The sequence below is a fragment of the Anabrus simplex genome, chromosome 8, assembly GCF_040414725.1.
Source record: "Anabrus simplex isolate iqAnaSimp1 chromosome 8, ASM4041472v1, whole genome shotgun sequence".
Taxonomy (NCBI): Eukaryota; Metazoa; Arthropoda; class Insecta; order Orthoptera; family Tettigoniidae; genus Anabrus; species Anabrus simplex.
Window position 1 is genome coordinate 219,786,368 of NC_090272.1, and position 21,425 is coordinate 219,807,792.

The 21,425-nt window shown below is 39.2% G+C and overlaps 1 protein-coding gene across 3 annotated transcripts in view; it reads right to left on the reverse strand.

Moving 5' to 3' along the window:
- Positions 1 to 21,425, reverse strand: part of LOC136879004 (leucine carboxyl methyltransferase 1) — a 65,600-nt gene that overhangs the window by 15,000 nt on the left and 29,175 nt on the right. For all 3 annotated transcript variants that reach the window (XR_010860878.2, XM_067152689.2, XM_067152688.2), the window contains exons 3-4: positions 20,156 to 20,397; positions 15,200 to 15,309 (exon numbers count right to left, since the gene is read on the reverse strand). Coding sequence is in view for 2 of the 3 variants with exons in the window: in XM_067152689.2 (XP_067008790.1) it covers positions 15,200 to 15,309; positions 20,156 to 20,397 (352 nt within the window). In the remaining variant the exon portion in view is untranslated. The remainder of the gene's footprint in view (positions 1 to 15,199; positions 15,310 to 20,155; positions 20,398 to 21,425) is intronic.

A 21,425-nucleotide genomic window follows, 5' to 3' on the forward strand; every position in this document is an offset into this window, starting at 1 on the left:
ACAACTGGCCAACCGTCCTCAGCCACCCAGCCACAAGTGACCTGTGCAGTGCAGCAATCATGGGCCACAATTCCTCAGGAAGCGATCCAGGGCCTTATTGACTCCATGCCTCAACGAATTCATCAATGTATTGCAGCTCGTGGTGGGCACATCCTGTATTGATTGTTGTCCAAACTTGCGGTCAGAGGGACCTGAAAGTGTAATCATTGAATCACAACCGAACACTCGTCCTGCATGTTCAATTGCAGCAATGCAGCACCACTCCTTCTGGGTGTTGCAATTTCCATTTTCTTCAGTGTATTTGTAAGTTAGGAAATATAATAAAACGGTAAATATTCCAGTGTTCTGATCCTTCAAGACAGTCATCTCTTACATTAGAATTAAGCTAAGAAATATTCAGTTACAGGGGTCACACAAATTCGGAATAAATTCAGATTCAATCGGTTAAAGGGATGATATGACGAGAATGGCAGAGGAAATTGTGGATAAAAAGATTAAAGCAATGGTGTCTTCATACAATCTGATTGTGTGGGAAGTATGGAGGAGGAAGTTCAGGTGCAACTGCATTCATGGAATAAAATAGTACAAAGATATGGCGTGACATTTCGTATAAGGAGGAGTGAGACAGTGCTTACAACCAGAACAACTGAGGAGGGTGGAGAGCTTCAAGTACCTAGGCAGCCCAATGCAGGAAGATGGTAGAAAGGATAAGGAAATATGTGAGGGGAGGATACGAGCAGAAACAATCCTCAAAAATGTAAGAAGCTCGGAGTGGAGTAAAGATGTCACCCAAAATAGCAAAAGAGTGATTTACCAGGGGTATGATGGGAAAAAAAAAAAAAAAAAAGCTGGATCCAGGTTAGCGACAAGAAATGTTTGAGAAGTAGAAAATAAAAATGGATAAGATAAGCAATCAGGTCAGAAACTAATGGAAGAAGAACCATTATGCAATAGTACAGAGAAGTGAAGGCTTAGATATTATGGTCACATGATGAGTAAGGAGAAGAAGGGAATGCCCAGAAGGTGCATGAGATGGCAGGAGACCAAGAGGAAGACAAGGGACAGACAGCTGAAAGAAGTGGAGAAGCAGGTGAAAAAGATAGGAGAAGACTGGATCAAAGTGATGACAGAGATGGTGGGAAGACAGAAAACAATGGAGAGGCTTATGTTCTAAACAGACATGGCCAGTGGGTGGAAAGTTGATGATGACAATGATACATGCTAAAAAGAGTATATATGATAGTTAACACTCCAATGGTGCCACAGATCACAATAGTGTCACTCATCTCTATTGGTATGAGCTGCTATGAACTGTTGAGCCTGAACCTCTGTTCTTTCCTCATGCCCCGTCCTCCCTCTGCTAACCCTTGGCTGATGGCTGTTGCGCTACAAAGCAACCTATTCTTGTGGATCACCACTGTGCTGCATGCACCAACTGGGTTTGTCCTTACCACCCGCGATCTGTATGTGGCACTTGCTGCAAAAAATATGTCGTGTAAAAATTTTCCTGAACACAGACTGCAAGTGAAGTGTAACATTTCCTCTGAATTTCCTGTAACATAAGACTTTTATAATATGATATTCTTGATGCAATAATGGTTATCTCACCGATTGATGCTTAGTTATTATCATTTACGATGAACACTTTCAGACTGTGATGATATAGACATAATGTTAAGATGCCACCAAATGAACATTATGGAGGGAACATATTAGAAAAATCATTTTTCAGCTATTTCATATAAATGTGTATACAGTATTATATAGAGAATTTTTTCAGAATGCATAATTCAAAGAATAAGTGGCTTAGAATAGCCTCAGTCACAAAATAAGTATGGGTCACACACAGCCGGTGTGACATTTTTGCATTTGATCACCGAGTGTTAAGGACACAAACTTACAAGCGGTGATATAACTAGGGCCCCAAAATTTATGGCTTAAGAAGTTAGATAAACACAAACACTTATGACCTCAAATACTGTGGAAATATGACCATAATTATGATCTAAAAAGCAGATTCTGCTAACACATGTCAACTATTTTTTATTTTTTATATATTATATATATATATATTTTATTTTATTATTTGAAATGTGTAGCTTTGTCTACACGTTGCCCCTTGTTTTTTTTTTTTTCAAGTTACTTTACAGCGCACAGACACAGATAGGTCTTATGGTGATCATGAGACAGGAAAGGCTAGGAGTGGGAAGGCGTTAAGGTACAGCACCAGCATTTGCCTGGTGTGAAAATGGGAAAACCAAGGGAAAACCATCTTCAGGGCTGCTGACAGTGTGATTTGAACTCACTATCTCCTCAATACTGGATACTGGCCACACTTAAGTGACTGCAGCTATCAAGCTCGGTGCTTTTAAAGTTAATCTGGACGTTAAATGTTATCTTATCAAACACTCAATCTAAAAGACAGATAATATTTCACTGCACAGATGAAAGAAATGTCACAGAGAATTACAGTGGCAAATTACATAGATTTTAAAGTATGTTATATTCACACTCAGGTTAGCTTTATAACATGATAAGCTTCCTTATAAGCTATAAATTTCATTTTTGTTCCATAATGAAGTACAATTATAAGAAATAAATTCAATACAATATATCAAGTAAATAATATTACATCAGTCTTGGGACTAGGTTCAGCCACTTAGTGGCCATCTTCAGCCAAATAAAAATTAAATAGATCATGTGATAACTAAAACATAAAAAGTATCCGGACACTTGGCTGAACATGACGTACAAGTTCGTTGCGCCCTCCATCGGTAATGCTGGAATTCAATATGGTGTTGGCCTACCCTTAGGCTTGATGTCGGTCGGTGAGGCCTGGCACGAAGTCGGCGTTCCGAAACATCCCAAAGGTGTTCTATAGGATTCAGGTCGGGACTCTGTGCAGCCCAGTCCATGACAGGGATGTTATTATTAATAAGAAAAGCACACAAACACGCAGAGAGTTAAGATTCATTGTTCTTTGCTATATTCCATTAGTGATTTAGTGCGCTTGTGGCACTTGCTGAAGTGGTAGCGTTTACAGGCCTTCCCGCAGAGGCTGCATACACACTCTGGTGAGGGTTTGTGGAAACTGTTTCTTGTGCATAGCTTGTGGTGGAAACCGTGCATCGCGAGCCTAGTTATGGCGCTTCGTAAATTCTTGTTTGGTCCTGTCCTGTTTCGATCTAGCATCGCATCTGTTGCGTAGAATTTGGGCCAGATGTCCGCTCTCTTGTTTTGTCTGTCCCGAAGTAGGTCCGACTCTTGTTTCGTCGCTGGCAGCTGTTATTCACAATGCTAAAAAGAGAGATGTTCCACCTATTAAATACAACAATAAACTGTTGCACAAATTAATGTCACATGTTTAATATGGTTTGGGACCGGTTTCGACACATATCTATGACATCATTAGCCGACATAAAAAACATGGCAAGAAGTTAACACACAAAAAAACATTAAAGGGTAACTGTAACACTTATGACACTTTCTTGAAGAAATTAATAATCAAAGTTCATGTAGCACTTTTCAATGAAGATAATTTTTGTTGAGATCATAAGCAGTGTGATGTTCTTAAGCTCTCTTGCTGTTGATCTTGAGGTTAAAAAAAAGAATGCAGCATAATTTGCAATTGTTGTTCGGCAAGGAATAAACTTGTTGCTAGGTAACGAATGTATTTTGGTACTTCTAAAGGTGGATAGTGGTATATATAAAAACTCCTAGAATACAGTATATTGTAGGATATGAACCTATCAGTACTGATATGGATTTTATGAGATCTAAAAAAAAAAAAAAAGTTAGAAATAAGAAATAAAAACAGTGAAAAAATAAATAAATAATAATAATAATTGTATGGCTCACCTTGTTCAGCTTGCCATGAAGTATAAGAGGAAGTAAGAACAGAAACTGAACATAGGTAGGGGATGGGAGGAGGGTGGGGGGTGAAGTAAGAGAGTAGTTTAAGGTGGATCAGGGGGGTGTTGTGGTAAGGGCAAGTAGTGCGAGAAGGTGTTGTGTATAACATGGAAGATTGATCGCCTACTTGTCAACTTGAAGCTTTCCAAAATTAAGATAAAGAAGTCAAAAAGGATGTTCAGTTTTTCAGACAAATCATTAAGGTTTTGGTTAGGATTAAAATATTGATCAAGGTGTATAAAACAATTTTCAGTGATATCAAGAAGAGGGCCTTTGTTTAGGGTACTGATAATTGCAATGTCTTGGTCTAACGTAGTGAAATGATGTTTTTCGTCCTGCATGTATTGCCCAATTGCTGAAAATCTATTGTATTTTATCGCGTTAATGTGTTCTGAATATCTAATTCTGAAGCTGCGTCCTGTTTGTCCAATGTAAGAAGAATCACAGGTATTGCATTTAAAACGGTATACGCCAGATCTTGAAAACATATTTGTTCTGTTTAACGATTTGGAGTTATAAATCACTTCTATGTTTCTATTGTTAGTTCGAAAGGAAATTTTTGAATTATGTTTTTTGAAGATATTGGCAATGCAGTAGACGTTTTCATTGAAAGTGAAGGTAGAGTAAGCTGCTGGTTTAGGATTGTCATTTGATAGCGTTGTATTGTTTGGTGTTTAAATTTATTGATTATTCGTTCAATAAAAAATCTGCTGTAACCATTAAATTTAGCGATGGAACATATGATATTAAGTTCTTTATTTAAATTATCTTTAGATAAAGGTATTTTGAAAGCGCGGTTAACCATACTGTTGTAGGTGGCACATTTATGTGATTGTGTGTGTGAGGAATCTTGTCTTATGGTAGTAGCTGTTTATGTAGGTCATATTTCATATGGGACATATGATCTCAACAAAAATTATCTTCACTGAAAAGTGCTACATGAACTTTAATTATTAATTTCTTCAAGAAAGTGTCATAAGTGTTACAGTTACCCTTTAATGGTTTTTTTTGTGTGTTAACTTCTTGCCATGTTTTTTCTATCAGCTGATGATGACATAGATATGTGTCGAAACTGGTCCCAAACCATATTAAACATGTGACATTAATTTGTGCAACAGTTTATTGTTGTATTGAATAGGTGGAACATCTCTCTTTTTAGCATTGTGATTCTCAGTTCAATATGGATCAATGATGAAGTTTTTAACTTTAAAAGGGATGTTATTGTCGTGTAACCACTCCGCCACAGGCCGTGCATTATGAACAGGTGCTTGATCGTGTTGAATGATGCAATCGCCATCCCCAAAGTACTCTTCAACAGTGAGAAGCAAGGAGGTGCTTAAAACATCAATGTAGGCCTGTGCTGTGATAGTGCCACGCAAAACAACAAGGGGTGCAAGCCCCCTCCATGAAAAGCACGACAACACCATAACCGAATTTTACTGTTGGCACTACACAAGCTGGCAGATGACGTTCACCGGGCATTCGCCACACCCACACCCCGCCATCGGATCGCCACGTTGTGTACCGTGATTCGTCACTCCACACAATGTTTTTCGACTGTTCAATCGTCCAATGTTTACGCTCCTTACACCAAGCAAGGTGTCGTTTGGCTTATGGGCAGCCGCTCAACCATGAAATCCAAGTTTTCTCACCTCCTGCCGAACTGTCATAGTACTTGGAGTGGATCCTGATGCAGTTTTGAATTCCTGTGAGATGGTCTGGATAGATGCCTGTCTATTACACTTTACGACCCTCTTCAACTGTCGGCAGTCTCCGTCAGTCAACAGACAAGGTCGGCCTGTACGCTTTCATGCTGTACGTGTCCCTTCTTGTTTCCACTTCACTATCACATCATCAGAAACAGTGGAACTAGAGATGTTTAGGAGTGTGCAAATCTCGTATACAGACTTGTGACACTCAATCACCTGACCATGTTCGAAGTCCGCGAGTTCCGCGGAGCGCCCCATTCTACTCTCTCACAATGTCTAATGACTACTGAGGTCGCTGCTATGGAGTACCTGGCAGTAGGTGAAAGCACAATGCACCTAAGATGGCAAACGTATGTTTTTGGGGTGTCCGGATACTTTTGATCACATAGTGTACGTATACCAGACAAAGACAATATTGCAGGAATAATTATAACATTAAAATACATATTGTTACGGGGTTACCCGTGGACCAGCAGAGGTGAAAGAAGGTGCCGGGGTGAATGGGTCTAACAACAATATCAAAGTTAATTTAAAACTTTAACAAAGGTTATATTTTTTAGAATTTCAAAAAAATCAACAAATAACAGTTACAATTAGCAAATTTGGAACAAGTCAAGGAAAATACAATACAGTAAATTCCACAAGTCCTGGGCTTCAAGCCCCTTGCTTCACATTTCCTGAGCTCTCAGCTCAACTTTACAAAGAGCACAATTTTTATGCAAGGGCAGAACTCCCCTAATACATGGAGCACTTGCTCAGTCAATTTCAATGTCAAGCCACCCAGAGGTATTCATTAATCTTACAAAAACTTTGAAAAAGAGCTAACAGTCTCTCAGTTTTCCAAGCCTATTCAAGGCAGCATTAAATTACAAATTCTGGCCTCTGAAGGCACAACTTACAATAGGAAAAATGATTATACAGGGGTATTTACTACCCAACCTATGGGGCCTTCATGTAAATGGAAAAACGGTTAAATAAATGGCCCGAACACAAAATGAATGGAGGCGAAATCTTTCTCTCCTGGATGTGAATTCTTAAAACCTAAGGGGCAGTAGGCTAATGAAATAGGGGCTATTCCCAAACTGTGGAGGTGACTCGTATAAGAATAAATTAAGACATTACGGAAAGGAAAGAGACCAGTTACAAAACATAGTCACCTCAAACCAATATGAAGGGGAGCTTGAGAGGGTACATCACTCTCTATCCCCGATTTACAGTTGAAGATTTTATGAAGTTTTTACATTATCTGGGAGAAAATTACATTTGTAGGAAAACTAGGTTACATAGTTAATGAGTCGGACCTTTCCCTCAGGTTAAACTGCGGAGCTAGCAAGAAATAAAGATGTTATATGGCCATTACCTTGTCGGTGACCTGCTGCCCGATAAAAGAGGCGCCTCCCGCCTCCTGCTTGACACACACACTAGGCTAGATGACGATCAATTGACCAAGAGCCGTGAAAATCCATAGTTTATAAACCCTTGGGGAAAGTTTGAGATCATTCATGAATAATAAAGACACGCCCACAGGATTTTATTGGTTAAGATCAAAAGTGACACTTAGAATCGGAGAAGATGCCTGTGATTGGCAGAAAATTAATTACAGAAATTAGGGATTGGCTCGATTCAAAACTGGCGAAAGAAAAGATAAATACTGCCAACTCAAAAATAAGGAACATTAATTAGTTTTTTTAAAACTTATGAATACACAACTTCTTTAAATCGAAGTCCATCCACTTCGCACCAGGGTGCATGATCATAGTTTTGTAGTGACATCTGTTGAAGAAAGTCCAAACTTCCTGATGAAGTGCAAACAAAACGAGAAGAAATTCACACAGTACTGGAAACTTCACAATAACAAAATTACGTCATATTACTGTAGTGACATCTTCTGAGTAAAGGTTTAAGTAGGTCTAGTTTCAAGTTCACTGTTTCTCCTGTAGAGGAGTTCTTTTAGGCGCAAGTTTAAATGCACGGCGTTGGGGTGTACCCCTCGGTACATATATAATAACAAAATTATGGTTGTGATCTTGCCATAATATGATGCCTATTAAGTTTACTTACAACCTCAGGCAAAGAAGTAAATCTCTATAGTGAAATGTAGGATGAGAGTTTTCCACCTAATCAATACTTTATTGAGTATTATAAAGTATTGATTAGGTGGAAAACTCTCATCCTTCACACTTGTGTGTTTATCTAATGTCTGATGTAAAACAAGCATTGACATGCTGGAGGAAGCAGGCAGGCCATGGAAACAAAGGAGTGGACAGGGAACAAGCACTAACTTGTTGTAGGAAGCAGGCAATGTATTTGGCTGAAGATGGCCACTGAGTGGCCGAAACTAGTCCCAAGACTGATGTAATACTATTTACTTGATATACTGTATTGAAAAGGTGGAACCTCGTGACAATTTATTTCTTATGATAAACTTCCCCTAACACTGCAGGATGTTATTGGGGCATATTTGAAAAAAGTCAAATCATTGCTGTTGAAATCAAGCTCAATCTGACCGAACGTTACTGGCTTTACGCTCAAAATGTCACCAATCTGGCAGCGTGACGAACACACACGGTAAATTCGAATAAGCATATTCACTAACTTTACCACGTACAGTCTCAAACTCACTTTCCACAAGCTGAAGGCTATCACAGTTTAACATCCATTTTTTCTAATTATTTGACTGTAGCTGTTATTATGCTAAAATTTGACTTGATATAAAATAAGTCCCCCAGACACTGTGGCAGATGAAACCTGCACCTTCGCAGTTCTGACCAAGGGAGGTTTGCCATCAATGCAACTACTGTATTAAAAACTTTTCAATTACACTATAGTTGGTGCAGCAGTACTTTGTAGCTTTATATAAGTTACCCCACATGTGAGGATGGAATGAAGAAGCAAAGGTATCATAGGTGCAATTTCTTTAAATTTTTCCACTTATAGTGGAGCTCAGATAAGTTTTTTTTTTTTTTTTTTTTTTTTTTTTTTTTTTTTTTTTTTTTTTTTTTTTTTTTTTTCTAGTTGCTTTACGTCGCACCGACACAGATAGGTCTTATGGCGACGATGGGACAGGAAAGGGCTAGGAGTGGGAAGGAAGCGGCCGTGGCCTTAATGAAGGTACAGCCCCAGCATTTGCCTGGTGTGAAAATGGGAAACCACGGAAAACCATTTTCAGGGCTGCCGACAGTGGGGTTCGAACCTACTATCTCCCGAATACTGGATACTGACCGCACTTAAGCGACTGCAGCTATCGAGCTCGGTGGATAAGTTATTCTTGAATGTTGGAATTAATGTGTCCATGTCAGGATAACATCCTCAAATTTCTTCAGCAACCCTATTTAATGCATGTTTAATTATCATTTGAGGGTACAGAAGTGGCAAGCCTTTGCCTGCTTTCTCTATGTAGGGACCTCCATCGGTCAGCAGAAGAAGAAAGTTTTCTCTCTTCACTCCGTCAGGCCATGAGTGGTTCATACCATTGTTAAATAAAACAGTAATTGTTAAGTGATTCGACTTCCCCAACTATTCACAAGAAAGGATACATTTTGCTCTTGGTGAGTCTTCCCTTAAAACCCTAACATCATTTGCTACGTTCCTTCTTTGAGAGTTGGTGGTTTCATCCCTATAAACCCAGATCTTGTTATCAGTAACATAGGATCTTATTATATTTAAAATAAATGTCTTTGTAGCAGGTAGCAACATAGTGGCGAAGTGTTGTTGCTGTAGGAATGTGCTGGTTGGTGTATGTATGTAGAAAACTGCTCGAGAGAAGTCTGTTAACTTTCTCCAGAGGTATATAAGAGATATCACTATTTTATACGTGTCCTTATAGAAATCACGAGATTTTCCTTGTAATGGCCAATGATAACATTTTCTCAAACAAGAGTTGTTTGTAGTTCTGCGACACAACATTTCAATTTAAACATAGGAATTTCATTTTTGTCCGTATTGAACTGAGAAAGGATGTTAGGAAAAACTTAAAACGGTCCACCTTTTCAATACAAAAATGTTATATTTATTTATAACATGTATTTGCACTTGGAACTAGTTTCGACGCTGTGTTTGCATCATCATCAGCCAAAATGTGGGAAATAGGCAAGATGTAGGCATTTATATTACACAAGGCGTTACATTAAACAATACACATCTTATAAGGAGATAAAAACAGGGACGAATATAGAAACAAATGAATCGTTGAGAAAACAAAAGTTATACATATTAAAAATAACCTTAACCACATATCTTGCAGTGCGAAAGTGTTCTTCTTGAATGATTCCTGAATATAAAAAAAAAAAACACACGCGCACACATTTCTGGAGAGCCAGCAGGCAGGACAAAGTGAAACCTTAAGAGTTCTTCTGAGAAGAGTTCCTCATTTTTTCTATGTTCCGACTAACTAATGAAGTCTCCCTTGAGTTCCTGATAAACATACACAACAGGAAATTCTTCACTCTCAACAATAGCTCTAAAGACCAACGGTAAAATTTTTATTTTAAATATTGTGCAGAGATGTGAAAGCATGATTTTGAACATGATATAACTCCTTCATATAACCCCGTTTTTAATACAAGGTGTTGCATTAAATAATACACATCTTACGAGGAGATAAAAACAGGGACGAATGTAGAAACAAATGCATCGTTGAGAAGGCAAGTTATACATATTAAAAATAAGCTTAACCACATAACTTGCAGTGCGAAAATGTTTTGCCTTGAATGATTCCTGAATACAAAACGTGCGCGCACACACTTCTAAAGAGCCAGCAGGCAGGAAAAAGTAAGGTGAAACCTTAAGAGTTCTTCTGAGAAGAGATCATCATTCTTTCTATGATCTGACTAACTAATGAAGTCTCCCTTGAGTTCCTGATAAACATACACAACAGGAAATGAAACAATACACATCTTACAAGGAGATGAAAACAGGGAAAGTTATACATATTAAAAATAACCTTAACCACACATCTTGTAGTGCGAAAATATTCGTCTTGAATGATTCATGAATACAAAACACACGCGCATACATTTCTGAAGAGCCAGCAGGCAGGAAAAAGTAATGTGAAACCTTAAGAGTTCTTCTGAGAAGAGTTCATCATTTTTTATGTTCCGACTAACTAATGAAGTCTCCCTTGAGTTCTTGATAAACATGCACAACAGGAAATCCTCCTTCACTTCCAACAATAGCTATAAAGACCACGGTAAATTTAATTTTTAAATATTGTGCAGAGATGTGAAAGCATGATCTTGAATATAATATAACTCCTTCATTTAACCCAATTTTTTACACAAGGTGTTACATTAAACAATGCACATCTTACGAGGAGATAAAAGCAGGGACGAATGTAGAAACAAATGCATCGTTGAGAAAGCCAAAATTATACATATTAAAAATAAGTTTAACCACACAACTTGCAGTGCGAAAATATTTGCCTTGAATGATTCCTGGATACAAGACGCATGCACACATATTGTATTGAAAAGGTGGACCGTTTTAAGTTTTTCCTAACAACATTTCAACGTTACAGAAATAGTTTCCCACAGGGAACCTGAAATATTTGTCCCGAATGAGTAAATATATAATACAAATATAATTGGTCCATCACTGGACATTCTCTATGGGAATCGATTTCTGTAACATCTGATGGCCTGGCAAGCATCAATGTTTGAAAAAGAGAGAAAGTCTCTCATAGTGCCAATAAGCTCTAAGTAACCTAAGCAGTGGCCTCCACTGTATGCACTAGCCATGCGTCTTGGTAGATGTGTTAGTTACCAACTGATGAACCCAACTTAACACCTTGGGGCAAACCGCTGGTAACAGGAATGAGTTAGGTGGAAAAATTATATTGGTATTACTACATTTTGAGCTGAGCTATTTCTGTGCTTTTCCGTACTGCAGTGTTGATGTTCATTAAAGAGCTTTTTAGCTTCTTCCGTAACTTCCCATGGTTTACAGCAAAGAAGGTGCCGTCTGTACTAAAATGTTTATCTCTGAACTTGCACGCAAATTCTCGTAAGTTAGCATTTGAACACTTCGTTTTAGACATGATCTGAGAGTAGACCTACTGTGAACCCTAGCAACCTGCTTGCAGGCACTACACAATACAGTGGAACCACAGTCTAATATAACAGTCGTGAAGCTCTGATGATATTTTTCATCTGAGGCAACTACAGCGCTCCAAGCGGCGAGGTAGAGGCAACTTGCTAGCAGACAGCAGCGAATGAATTACCACTACAGTCTAAAATGGTCATAACTTCTGAACCATTCATGCAAATAATGTCCTGACAAGGTTATTGTAATCCTAATGAAATAGTGGAGGAGGTCAAACAATTTATTTCCATGAGGAGTTTGAGAATAATATCGAAATATTTATTTAATCTTAAGGAGTTATTTTTCTTTACCACGGACTATAACATAAAATCGCTTTTAGAGGGCAACCGGTTAGAAATGAGTCTATATCATCACGGACTTTTTTTGTAGAGATTTCTATGCTCTACAATTCGTACGCTTACACTTGGGGTCTATCGTTGACGGTTCATGCAGCGTAACCCAAGAAAGCAAGTGACCGACCGACAGACATCGAACCTGCCAAGTTGGTCTAAGAAGGCCAGCGCTCTACCATGGTGGGTCACTTGCTTTCTTGGCTTACACTGCATGAACCGTCAACGATAGACCCCAAGTGTAAGCGTATGAATTGTAGAGCATAGAAACCTCTACAAAAAAGTACCTATTTCGAACCGGTTGGTCTCTAGAAGTGATTTTATGTTATAGTCTGCGGTGAAAAAACATAACTCCTTAGGACTAAATAAATACTTCGATATCATCCTCGAACTCCTCATCGAAATAAATTGTTTGACCTCCTCCACTATTTCATAAGGATTACAATAACCTTGTCCGGACATTATTTGCATGAATGGTTCATAAGTTATGACCATTTTAGACTGTGGTGGTAATTAGTTCCCTGTTGTCTGCTAGCAAGTTGCCTCTACCTCGCCGCTAGATGTGTTAGTGTCGATCCAGCTGTCAAGTGGATAAACCTTCCTCATATTAGAGCTTCGTGACTGTATATATTAGACTGTGGTGGAACTTCGATTTTCCATTTTTGGAGGGACCATGAAAAAAATGTACAACATGAAAAAACGGAAAACCCGGGAATGAATGGAAATCATAAACAATTTCGTCAAACATACAAAAATGAAATATGTATAATTGTAATCTTACAAACACTCCTAAACCAAACCAAACTACAGCCCAAATGGGCCTTTGCCTGCCAAGCGACCACTGCTTAGCCCGAAGATTACGAGGTTACGCACGATCAGTGTGGCGAATCCTCTCGGCCGTAATTCCCGGCTCTCTAGACTGGGGTCGCCATCTCACCATTAGATAGCTCCTCAATTAAGGGAAATCACGAAGGATGAGTGGACCTGGAACCTGCCCTCATATCCCGGCAAAAATGCCTGACCAGACCGGGAATCGAACCCGGGCCCTCCGGGTGAGGCAGGCGAGTTAAACTATGGGACCAGCTTCAAACATTAATTACTGGTATGCGAGTTAAAAATATATTCAGTTTTACCGGGCAAACTTTGTCAGTTTTCCGTGAAAACTTCTTTCAGTTCAGGAGCTTTGATCAGCCAAACTTTTCAAAAATGCCAAGCCAAACAACAATCGATCACAAGTAGTTTTTAATTCCCTAATCTAATAAAGTAAAGCACATTAGATACAAAAGCGCTCAACATGATGGTGAAATTCCTTCTTTTCTCAATCTTCCATTGTAATTTGGACACCGGTGTAGGCCTACTGTTCGTAGTCAGTTTCTGAAAATCTTGTACCGTGTAAATTAGGCCTACATTGACATTTACAGGTTATGTTGAACTCGAGAATATGGTTTCGAATTAAGATATAGATTCTCAAAAGTTCGCAAATGCATTATATTCAATTCTGTCTGTCACTAATCACAATCAAATTGGAAGGAGAAACAATATCATCAAAAATTCAAAAATTACAGTTATTCGTGACCTTCAGCTCACTGCACAATTCAGTATGAGTGGGAAATGATACAAACTTTTTAAATGAAACGTGCGCAAATAAAACGACTGCGGTTTTTATGAAATTTTAACACTAAAAACTTAAAAATCCCAGTCTTATATTAGGATCAAAACAGTAATAGGCAATCCCAAGACCTCCCACAGCTTTACGTATGTAAGGTGCACCATCTCTTCTGGTCTTGGTAACATAATCGAATACGATAATATTAAAAAACCCTAGATTTGTGTAAAGAAGGAAAAGTTTTGATTCCTGCCTGAAAGCCCAGTGACTATACAGTACCGTGAAGGAAGTGCCGAAAACCTGTTCAGCGACACAATCGAAAAAATTAAAAATGTACATCTAGCCCTGGACATAATGTGGACGTTTTCCAAGTACGAACATTTGATGAAACTCGTTCCGTCTTCAAGTAGAGCCGTCGAAATGTGCTCTGTCTCCTTCCAGTTGTCGTGGCCACTCTCTGCTTTATGATTTCTGAGGATTCTCTAAACAATACCACCTGAATGCGATGTTAAGATGGGCCCTTATGCAAGTTCATCGCCGATCGTTTTTCCTGTACAGCACTTGCTCTAATTGTCACAATGACGGGGCATTAACACCAAGATCTGTAAGTATGCTGTAGAAGTCCTTTTGTGAGATACAGTTTCTTGATAAAACGCTTGATCGTTAGCGTTGATGGGACTGAAATTTCTGGAAAGTTGATCCGGGAAATTGTTTCTTCGAAGAACAGATAATACGGGATTTTTACGACGTGATGTAATTAGGATGCTCGCGGGACCTTGTAATTTGAACGAATAATCCAGGAAAACGTAGTTTCCAGGAAAGGATAATCAAGATTCCACTGTACACCTTCAAGTCACAGTTGCATTAATTCTTCATCCATCTTCCTTTACACTGTGTTAAGCAGGAGCAGTTGACCTAATTAGCATGAGAAGAAATACCCATCCTACCTTTCGATTCTATGTCCTTCATTCAACTCAAGGACTCAAGCTTCCTTAGCGTCTTGTTTCTATGCACTTACCTCATCTCTGCAAGACCAAATTAACTCTTTGATCACAGAAAGAGGAGCATTGTGAGAGAATTTTAAGAATATGAAGAGACTTATTATACCACCTTGAAGCTCCAGAAATCTTGTTAACTTCTTTCATATAAAGGAAAATTCTGAGAAGCTTCAAGCAACAATTCAGGGATGTGTGATAAGCTGATAAAAACTGGTAAGCAAATGCTTCAGAAATGATTAACATATCACCAAAATATGATCTATTCTAAAGTTACAGAAATATGATCAAAGCCTTCAAAAATGGTCAAAACATGCTATCCTATGACCAATTAATACCCCCTTATTCTAACAGAGTTGACTAAACAGCTGTATTTTAATTTTTCAAATGGAATGAAGAAGAAATAAAAAATATGATATGTCATAAACTTTGGGACCCTACTCATAATCAATGACAGATACACTTGAGAGTGACTCAAATATGTCCATCAAAAACAGCCGAACAGTTACAACATAACACAAAGAACCAGAAGCCTTCTAATATGTGTACCTCTCCCGCTGTGTTTCCAGATTCTTGCAGGCAGCGACACCAGCCAAAGGACATCCTCGAGCTCTTAGGTTGCGCAGCATTACCTCACCGAACTTGTCCACCATATTCACCTACAACAAAAAATATTTTAAGAGACATTCGATGAATAACAAAACAACACTAAGAATCAGGAATCATGGACATACCATGGTCTCCATATCATGTGTAATCTCACCTGCAGGATGGAAAAAACCCGACTTCCAAAACAAACTGTTGGATCACTGCCATCATCCTGGTTGGAAAATTATAAACAGTGCTCCGAATAAATGTAGATCAGCGAAGTAGAAGCAGAGGCCAAGCAGAGAATAACTGAAGAAAGTAGTCCTAAACAGACTGAATTGGAGAAAGACCATCAAGAATGTGCTTGCCATTGCTGCCACAGAAATGGTGGAGACTGCCTACCAGCTTAGTCATGATTTCCTACTGGTTTCAGAGCGAATAACTGACTGACTGATGTGTCTATTAGTATGTGTTCGGGGAGGAAATAGGGCAAGGTGATAGTTACTGTTTAATCGAAAACTGCCTGGGGTTCACTGTTGGCCTTGCTCTCCTCTCCTACAATGTTCAAGAAGCCCGACAACGAGTGAAAATACTACAGGAAGTAGAGCAGAATATAGACCTAAGAATATTCTTCAGAAGGACAGAAATCATGTTAACTGACCCACCACTCATAAAGAAAATCACAACAGAAGAACAAGAAATCAATATAATTCATCATCATCATTTCTTTGCTCCAGCAAGCCGGGTGTTGTTGTGTATGAACCTCCTCCAGTTTGTCCTGTCCATCCACATCATCACCACCACCTGGAGCAGTTTTCAACCACAGGCTGGGTCCGCAGGGAACATTAGCCTCTCCATCGTTTTCTGTCTATCCACCACTTTTCTTCTCTCACTGCCGTCCAATTCCCTCCTCTTGCCTTGATGCTCTTCTTCACACCTTACTGCCATCTTTCCCTCGGTCTTCCTCTAGGTCTCCTTCCCTTCAACTCCATTTCTAACATCTTTCTTGGTATCCTCTCTTCTCCCATTCTCTTTACATGTTCATTACACTGCAGCCTTGATTTTTCTATCTTTTCCTGTGGGGTATCTCATTTACCATTTCCCAAACTCTCTCCTTTCATACTCTATCCATTCTTGTTAAATCTACTCAACACCTTTGAAACTTCATTTCCACTGCTTGTATTCTACTTTACCCCTCTCCATCACCCAAGGTTCTGATACATATGTCAAAACTGACACAAAATTTTTTTTTTGCTATTTCATTTACGTCGCACCGACACAGATAGGTCTTATGGCGACGATGGGATAGGAAAGGCCTAGAAATTGGAAGGAAGCGGCCGTGGCCTTAATATAGGTACAGCCCCGGCATTTGCCTAGTGTGAAAATGGGAAACCACGGAAAACCATCTTCAGGGCTGCCGACAGTGGGGCTCGACCCCACTATCTCTCGATTACTGGATACTGGCCACATCTAAGCGACTGCAGCTATCGAGCTCGGTCTGACACAAAATAAGTCTTGTAGATAATTCCTTTACATCTCTGTGGTACATCCCTGTTCCATATCAATCCTCCCATACTCATAAAGAATCCATTTGCATACCAGATGATGTTCATATATGAGACGCCAATTTATGTGTCTAATTTCGAGGTCCTTGAAAATCTGCTTCTCCCAAACATCATGAAGTCTTCCTTGGTCTCTTCCCAGAACACTGTGGTCGAAGTATGCTCGAGAAGTCCTGTGGGGATCCACTCTTTTCATGTGACCATACCACTGCAATCTCTTCAGTTCTAGGGTCTCCAGTAGTCTCCTTTCCAATCCAAGCTGCTGTCCGATATCCACATTCCTTATTTTTCTTTTTTTTTCTTTTTTTGTAGACAAGAACGGAGGAATTTCAATTCCGTTGCCTCAAGACAACTCTTTATTGATCCAGTAAGCGTTCTTGCTTCCAGACCATACGTCAATACAGGTACCATATATTTTGTACAAGCTGATCTTGGAAAATAAAGGAAATGTTTCATCCTAAAATATTTGACATACAGCATGACAGAATTTGGAAGCTTTCTGTATTCTGTTGCTAGTCTCTTGATGTATGGTATAGTCTGAGAACAGAACACTACCTAAGTACTGGAAGTTGTCAACAATAACTATCTCCTCATCTCCGATTCTTAGATGAACAGTTGGAGAGTTTCTACTGTCTTGGTTTTGCTGATTTTAAGACCTAAGGTTAGCTTCATGCCAAAGATCTAGTCTAGCTTGTACTTCCACTTCCGCCTCACCCCGTACCAGTACATCATCAGTAAAAACCATGGAATTACTTGTTGGATCCTTTTTTCGCCTGCTTTTAAAACTTCATCCATTATGATTATGAAGAGGAATTGTGAAAGACAACTTCCTTGCTGGACTCCAATCTTCATTTCGAACCAACCTCACCTTCCATCCTGGACCTGGACACAACTCTTGGTTTCATCATACCTGTGCTATGATGTCATCAGGGATTTTCTTATGTCTCTAACATTCCCATATATGCCTGCGTGGTACATGGTCATATGCTTTCTCAATGTCCAGAAAAACAGTTATAAGTTTAAATATTTAGAAGAGATAATAACATATAACATCAAAAAAAGCTGATGTGGCATAACAATAAATAAACTGGTCAGAGCACAATATATCGCAAAGAACACATACAATTAAAAAGCCATATGAAAAACCACAAAATTAAAACATTATATAACACTTACAACAACCAGAAATAACATATGCAAATGAAACCATTTTCACAACAGATAGAATACTCAAGATTGAAAGAAGAAGAATCAGAACTAGCATAATCATGAATTACCAAGAAAATGGACACTGGAGACTAGCTTCTAATGAAACAGTCTACAAGAAAATTGAACCAATAATGACCGCAATCAGGAAGAAACGAAGGACATTCCAAGGATCATTAATACTATTGGCTTTTACGTCACACCGACACAGATAGGTCTTATGGCGACAATGGGATAGGAAAGGGCTAGGAGTGGGAAGTGGCCGTGGCCTTAATTAAGGTACAGCCTGGTGTGAAAATGGGAAACCACGGACAACCATCTTCAGGGCTGCCGACAATGAAGCTTGGACCCACTATCTCCCAGATGCAAGCTCACAGCTGCGCGCCCCTAACCGCAAGGCCAACTCGCTCGGTGGATCATTAATGAACAAGGGGAGTGACGACTTACAGAAGGCAGAAGTATTCAGTCAACAGTATGTAAAAAGGTTGTTGGATATAAGGATAATATCCAGATAGAGAAAGCGACTAATACTGGTGAATTACTGAGATTTACCTATGACATTATAGACATTTACAAAAAGATGCAAAAGTTGAAAGCTAGAAAAGCAGTTGGGATTTATAAGTTTTCTAGGAATATATTAAAGGCTATATGGATATAGTGCCATATCTGAAACACTTATTTGATTACTGTTTGCATGAACGAGTGATACCAACTGAATGAAGAATTGTAATAGTAGCCCCAAAGCACAACGGAAAGGGTGATAAACATTCAGTGCATAATTTCAGGCCAGTCAGCTTGACGTGTGTTGTTCGTAAACCCTGGGAATGCATCCGTTCTGATTATATCAGACATGTTTGAAAAATTAGTAAATGGTTTGATAAAAGGCAGTTCGGGTTTATGAAAGGTTATTCCAGTGAGGCTCAACTGGTATTTCAGCAAGATATAGCGGATATTTTAGATTCGGGATGTCAAACAGACTGTAATGCTATTGACCTATCCAACGCTTTTGATAGGGTAGATCATGGGAGATTACTGACAAAAATGAGGGCTATAGGACTAGACAAAAGAGTAACTGAATGAGTGGCTAAATTTCTAGAAAACAGAACTCAGAGAATTAGAGTAGGTGAAGTCTTACCTGATGCTGGAATGATTAAGACGGGGGTCTACAGGCCAGTATTATTGGACCTTTATGTTTTCTTTTATATATAAATGATATTAGTAAAGAACTGTAATCACAGATAAAGCCATTGCAGATGATGTTATACTGTATAGTATAGAATAGTAAAGAAGTCGACTGTAAGAGACTACAGAAAGACCTAGACAATGTTGTAAGATGGACAGCAGAATGAAGGTAAACACATTGAAAAGTCAGGTTGTAAGCTTTACCAAGAGGAAAAGTCCACTCAGTTTTAATTACTGTGTTGATGGGGTGATAGTACCTCATGGGGATCGCTTTTTAGTACCTAGGTATTAATATAGCATAAGGAAAGATCTTCATAGGGGTAATCACATTAACGAGGTTGTAAAGAAAGATTACAGATCTCTTCACATGGTTATGAGGGTACTTTGGAGTTGTAGTAATGATGTAATGGAGGGGCATATAAGTCTCTGGGAAAACTCCAATTAGAGTATGGTTTCAGTCTATGACAACCACACCAGGACTACCTGATATAAGAAGTGGAAAATACCAAAGAAAAGCTGCACACCTTGTTCTGAGTGACTCCCAACAAAGGTACTGAAAACTCTGGGCTGGGAAGACTTGGAAGTAAGGAGACAAGATGCTCAACTATGTGGTGCATTCCGAGCTATCACCCAACAGATGGCATCAAATGACATTAATAGCTTGAGTGGAGCTTTTAAAAGTAGGAAAGAATAACCGATAGGGAATCTGCCACCTGGGTGGCAGCCCTAAATGCAGATTATTGATGATTGATACAATGACCGACTGATTGATGGCTGGCCAGCCTGTTATTTCTGTGCAACTCTCAAAGTACTGTTGCTAGGTAACATTGCACCACACATTTTCTTACACAGCACTATTTCCTTACAGAAATTTTCAGATTAGCGCCCCCCCCCCCCCCCCCCCCAAAAAGCTTTAAGCCATATCTGTGTCATTAAATATATAAATATCAACAAAAGACCGTGTTACCTGTTCGTAGTTGATAAAAACGCAGTTCTTGAAATTACTGGCCAGCCACTGAAGGAGGTGCGTAACTTGTGGAATCTCGATGTAGACCAGCACACATTCAGCGATGAACAATGTTGGATAGTCAAACTTTACCTCAGCCTCAGTCAACTTTGCTTGGACCTCATTCAGGTTACGAAGATCTACTCCAACTATATGATAATTTGCTGCATGAAGATCGGTAGGACTCAAACGGACCTCACCATCTGGAAAAACAAGAGATTCATACATGGTCCCACTGTGTAGCTGTCAAACAGTACGAACAGCTTTCCTTTAGCCTCCCGCAGTAAAATTCCAACTTGCCGAACTCTACTGTAATTTCGCAAGTAGCTTAATACAGAGAGATATGTAAACAGATATTTTTATATATTGCTCCAATTAGTGAGAAGTTTGTAGGCAATACCAACTTTCTTCAGCTTATCCCAGGTATTTCTCAAGTTGCTGGAGCCACATTGGTTCATTTTGGTTTTGGTTGGTTGTTTTAATTCCATGCGGTTTTTCAGGTGAACATTCCAACCGAGCATCAACTACAATTTAAACCTCAGCCATCGATGTATACAAATGGAAATTCTAAGTTCCCATGAAGGGAATTAGATTCTTTTCCACCAATAGAGCATATCAAAAATTAGATGGATGGCTTTTCCGGCGTTTGCTCTATTAACCAGCGTTTCGTCCTAGGTCTGACACTAGACTCTTCAGAGTGGGATGTGTCAGACCCTACCCACTGACGCTGGGGTGTATGCAGGTGAACTTATCAGAAGCTCATTTATGAAGCACAGTCTGACAACTGCATACGGGAGATAAAACTCCACAATGAAATTAATGCCCGCCTAGCAATTCCAAATGGAAATTCTAAGTTCCCATGAAGGGAATTAGATTCTTTTCCACCAATAGAGCATATCAAAAATTAGATGGATGGCTTTTCCGGCGTTTGCTCTATTAACCAGCGTTTCGTCCTAGGTCTGACACTAGACTCTTCAGAGTGGGATGTGTCAGACCCTACCCACTGACGCTGGGGTGTATGCAGGTGAACTTATCAGAAGCTCATTTATGAAGCACAGTCTGACAACTGCATACGGGAGATAAAACTCCACAATGGAATTAATGCCCGCCTAGCAATTCCAAATGGAAATTCTAAGTTCCCCAGTGTCAGACCTAGGACGAAACGCTGGTTAATAGAGCAAACGCCGGAAAAGCCATCCATCTAATTTTTGATATGCTCTATTGGTAGAAA